This window comes from Hevea brasiliensis, chromosome 14 (genome assembly GCF_030052815.1).
Source record: "Hevea brasiliensis isolate MT/VB/25A 57/8 chromosome 14, ASM3005281v1, whole genome shotgun sequence".
Taxonomy (NCBI): Eukaryota; Viridiplantae; Streptophyta; class Magnoliopsida; order Malpighiales; family Euphorbiaceae; genus Hevea; species Hevea brasiliensis.
The window spans coordinates 5931905-5936573 of NC_079506.1; the positions used below are offsets into that span (position 1 = coordinate 5931905).

Sequence of the window (4669 nt, forward strand, 5' to 3'; positions counted from 1 at the left end):
GGTGTCATTTTTAAAACTATGAGTAGTTGATGTGCACATTGATGACTCTTATTTGGAAGTAAATTTTTTAAAAGAAGAGTTGGGCAATATTTATTTGTGAAAAATAATTATTTATTATTTATTTTTAAATTTTAAGAACATTTTTTTAACAAAACATAGGAAATGCACTAAATTGTTATTAATAATAAAAAATAATTTATTATTTTAAAAATTAAAAAGATTATTAATATTTTTTATAATTAAAAAATTATTATAAAGTATATTAAAAAAAAATTGGACCAAATTAAAAATTTTATAGTAGCTCAATTCAACCTTGGCTGGTAATTCAAAGGCTTTTCATCAGCCAGAGAAGAGAAGATGAAAAAAAAAATTGGTTATAGTAATTATTAAGGCAAAAATACACATGGCTAGTAATTATGAAGTTCCAATATTAGTAAATAGGGCAAACAGAGAAGAGAATGAAGCTTAATTCTGTTTGATTATTATAGAAAACATGTGAAGGGATAATATCTATGGCTACAATCTCAACAACTGCCTGAAAAACATTACATAATCAAATAGTTATAATTACAACACAAAAATCTTGATAAACTTAAAGATTGGGAACTGGTTGTGGATCTGCCATCAACAAGAGCATCCACTTGGTGGGACAACTATTGAAGTGTTGACATTTGAGGGGTGTGGATCATTTTGTTAAATTAGATTTGCTTGATGAGAAATGCCTGCAATTTGAGAGGCTCCTCTATGGGTCTTTGAGACAACAAGAAACTTTGATTAGAAATTTTCCATCCATGTAAATCTCTCATAGGCAGAAGGGTGGTTGAATGTGGAATTGAGCAGACAGTTGAGGAAAACATTCTCAAATAACTCGTATTGTTGGTCCAAGAAACTTCGGGAGTATCCCATGTCCAGTGAACATATAGGGTTAGCATTCTGCAGAAGAGGCAATTGAGAATTTGCTTAGATATTCACATCTGATTTTCATATTTGATTTTCGTTAATTAGCCGAAATCATGGTTTGTAAGGTTTTAGTGTAGCACATAGTAACCCACTTACTTATCTGATGATAAATATACACAAAAACTAATAACAAAATTAATACCTGGCAAAAGCTAATCCATAGGGAAAACAAGTCCACTCTGCCCACAGAAACCTGCATAAAACATCTTGCAGTATAGCTTGTGACACACCTGTCCCTAACCTATAGAATTTCCCCTAAATTTTACAGCTAAAAGAAACCATAAAACCTATTAAGCTCCATGCCCATCAAACATATTTAAATACACAACTATACATATATCTTCTCTGTGAGGATCAAAAGAAATATTTACAGATCAGAGCCTTTATTGATTGAGAAGAAAACTCAACAGCGAAATTTGATTCTTCACCAGTATTTCACTCCAAAGCAAAGGCAGCAAGTAGTGTAGATTCTGTACACAAGTGATTGAAAAGACAACCAAATGCATAAACATTTTAGCATAATTCAAGATTTAATAACATCATTACTAAAGAGAATAAGGGGGAAAAAAAAGGATTTGAATAGTTTTTAGTACTTGTTAAGTGATATCATATGCGGGGCAGTTAACAGAATTGCAGAACATATATATTATACATGGTGTAAAAAAATAACCTTCTAAACTCTATTGAATTTGAAGGATATGAACATGCCTAACTTCTTAGTAATAAATGATGTCCCATTGCCTCAAGTTGGGCAAAAGCATTCCATCATGAAGGCATCTGATCATTTTGAGTACTGGAAAGTAATCTCCGGTATGGCCTTTAAGGGCTTGCCATCACAAGTCGCCTTCATCATTCCATCATGCTGGGTCATAGAACCACTTGTTGCTCAACATTCAAGGAGGTGAGATGTTGGATGTATCTAGACACATAAGGCAAACACAAAAGAACCTGGATCATTGTCCTCACTTCTCCAGGAGTTGGGAAATTCTAAATTCTTAATAACATCCTGAAAATATCGAATTAATTGTGGTTGTATTAGAAATTCAAGTTACTCGTGTAAGAAAAAATTTCACCCGCTGGAACAAAAGAAACATAAAACTAATGAAAAATAGCATACCACCAATTTCTTGCAACACTTAGCATATAAGAAGATGGACTTACAAGTAACTGCTCCCTTATCATCATGCCTTGGTTTCTCAATATCTGCACTATTAACTTCTGCGAATGGAATCAAAATCAAACTTTTTAAATGCATTAAAGAAAATAAATAAAGAAGAATACTCTGGATAAAAGCATTACCAGCCAATTCATTTAGCACCCTTTGAATTTGTTCACCACTTCCCAGTTGATTAGAACTAGTCCAAAGCCCATGCATTGTGCGGGAATTTTGTAGTGTGTTTAAAGTATGAATTTAAAAGAAAAAATGATAAAATAATAATTTTTTAAATCATTTGACATTTTAAATAAATTAAAAAATTTTATTTAAAATATATAATTTAAATAAAAAGATTATAGTACTATAAGGAAACTTATGGATTTCTTACATATATTGCTGCCATGACACCTTGGTTTTTTTATAAGCAAGAACTTTATTAATAAAATGCTAGGAAAAACTTAGCTTGTAACTCATACTAAACCCAGACCAATAGGTCTCCCCAATACACCCACCTAATGAGAAACGAGCTAAGTGAAAAAACCTAGCTAGAACGATACAAACACCAAGACAAACAATTAAAATAGAAAGGAAAGCAAAGACTAGAATCGCAAGTATAAAACAAGCAAGAAACAGAAGCACTCAACCAGATTTAACAATAGCTTACTGCAAACCACACTAGGCCAACAACCGAACATCCCAAGCCACAACGCAAAATAGTGATGACTCTCCGACACAAGGAGAAAAGATTCCAACAGCAACTAGCACCAACCAAGAAACACATGTTGCAGAAAGCAAGCAGTGATTGAAAGAAAATCAGAATTGCAAAAAATCAGAGGGTGGCAACCAGATCTGAATTACGGGCAAGTCCTTCCTTAGCCAACGAGTCAGCCACAGCATTAGCCTCACGAAGAACATGGGAAATCACCACTGGCGGCAAGGCCTTCAAGAGATTTGAAATCTCATTCACAACAGAGTCAAAATTAAAACGCACTATAGTAACTTCTCCACATGAGACAAAATTAGACTTTAATATCCATGGAAGAAAAAATGAAGATTGAATAACATAACAAAAAGAACAAGATGGATAGAAGTATGGCCTACCAATGGATTCAGCATCCTCTCTATTTGTTCACCACTTTCCAATCTATTAGAATTTCACTATGCATACTGTAAACTTGCGTTCCTTTCGTCATCACTATGTGGTATGTCCTGTACGTAAAGAATCAGTATAAAATTTCAGATAAAAAAAATTAAATAGGTTTTGCCAATTGAAGACAAAAGCAGCAACTTACAGATTCATTGTCGTCTAGTTGATAGTGGCCCTCCAATTGAATAATTCTGGCTTGGACATTAATATATGAGATGTGAGAAACTAAAGGCCAATCCTCACAATATTTATTTGCACATCTTCTCCTCAATATGGGACATCCATAAATATGCAATTTTCGTAAAGAGGTGAGGGAACGCATCTCTTGAGGTAGAGACTTCAAGTCTCGGCAATCAAATATTGTTAGTTTCTCAAGAGAAGTGAGATTCTGCAGTCCATATGGCTGTAGAGATTCGACTGCTAATTGAGAAAACATGAGCGTCTTCAATTGAGAGAAAGGAGGAACGGTTGAGGAAGAAGATATTGATGGTGTGAATATTTCCTGCACAAGTTGCAAGCTTACATTGTTCAATTCTAGTGCTTCATTGAGAGATGGAAACTGAGGGATCCAACTCAATTTAGGGCAATTATGACAAATGAACTGGGAAAGAAACGTAAATTGGGCTAGCTTAGCTGTTGAATCATCCCTCTTCTTCTGCCATCCCATTAGCTTCGGACAATACTTTATAATGAGATACTTCAGAGATGGAAAAAATGATGTTCCTTGTCCCTCAATTTCTATGTATTCTAAATCATCTAGACCACCAATCTCTAGCTTTCGAAGAGAACAGATTTGATCCATTGCTGGAAGATGCTTACAACTGCTACAACGCACTAACAGGATATGGACAAGATTTGTGAGGGAAGAAAGCCAACTTGGGAAACTCCTGCCTCCATACTGATACACCTTTAACTCTTTAAGATTAGAATTTGGTCGGAGATTTTGCAGTGCCATTTCTTCACTATCACCATTTACATCACCCCTTGCATCACCATATCGACTCGATACTAGAACCAATGATTGAAGAAGCAGCTTCTCCAAATTAGGATTTACTTTCCCATTTTTCACAAATCCCAAATTTCTAATTTGAGACTTCCGTTCAAATTGTAGAGGCTATTCAGTTCATCTAATCCTCCAACATTCTTTGAGATTGAACTATCTTTTGCCACTACAAACCATGTCAGTGTCTGGAGTGAAGTCAGTTGCCCAAGCCCACGTGGCATATGAGTCAAAGAGTAACAATTATGACAATATAAATGCCTAAGATTACTCAAATTTTTAATATCTTCAGGCAACTCCTTGAGATATTGACAGCCAGAGACATTTAGCACTTGCAAATTCTGTAGGTTTGTAATAGAATTTGAAAGTGCTTTGATTTCTGAATTTTGAAACATCAAGATATCTC

At 34.3% G+C, this 4669-nt stretch overlaps 1 protein-coding gene across 4 annotated transcripts; it reads right to left on the reverse strand.

Annotated features, from left to right (window-relative positions):
- Positions 1-461: 461 nt before the first annotated feature.
- Positions 462-4639, reverse strand: LOC110672433 (disease resistance protein RGA2-like). Of its 4 annotated transcripts, XR_009143402.1 has the most exons (6): positions 3409-4639; positions 3218-3325; positions 1909-3056; positions 1631-1822; positions 1103-1430; positions 462-933 (listed from the first exon to the last, which is right to left on the reverse strand). XR_009143402.1 is itself a non-coding variant. In XM_058135110.1 (2 exons), the coding sequence occupies exons 1-2, from the start codon at positions 4216-4218 to the stop codon at positions 3275-3277; spliced, it is 861 nt and encodes a 286-aa protein (XP_057991093.1). In that variant the 5' UTR covers positions 4219-4639; the 3' UTR covers positions 1986-3274. The 4 variants fall into 4 exon arrangements, 1 of the variants encoding a protein (XP_057991093.1); XR_009143401.1 differs by lacking the exons at positions 462-933; positions 1103-1430; positions 1631-1822 and having other exon boundaries at positions 2101-2178; positions 2260-3056; XR_009143400.1 differs by lacking the exons at positions 462-933; positions 1103-1430; positions 1631-1822 and having other exon boundaries at positions 1993-3056.
- Between the last annotated feature and the right edge of the window lie 30 nt (positions 4640-4669).

Excerpts from the sequence above, each read along its gene's own strand:
- LOC110672433 (XM_058135110.1), bottom strand. The coding sequence starts at position 4,218 with ATGGCACTGCAAAATCTCCGACCAAATTCTAATCTTAAAGAGTTAAAG. Across the intron at positions 3,326-3,408 it reads AACTAGACGACAATGAATCT|GACATACCACATAGTGATGA; the intron begins GTAAGTTGCTGC and ends CTTTACGTACAG.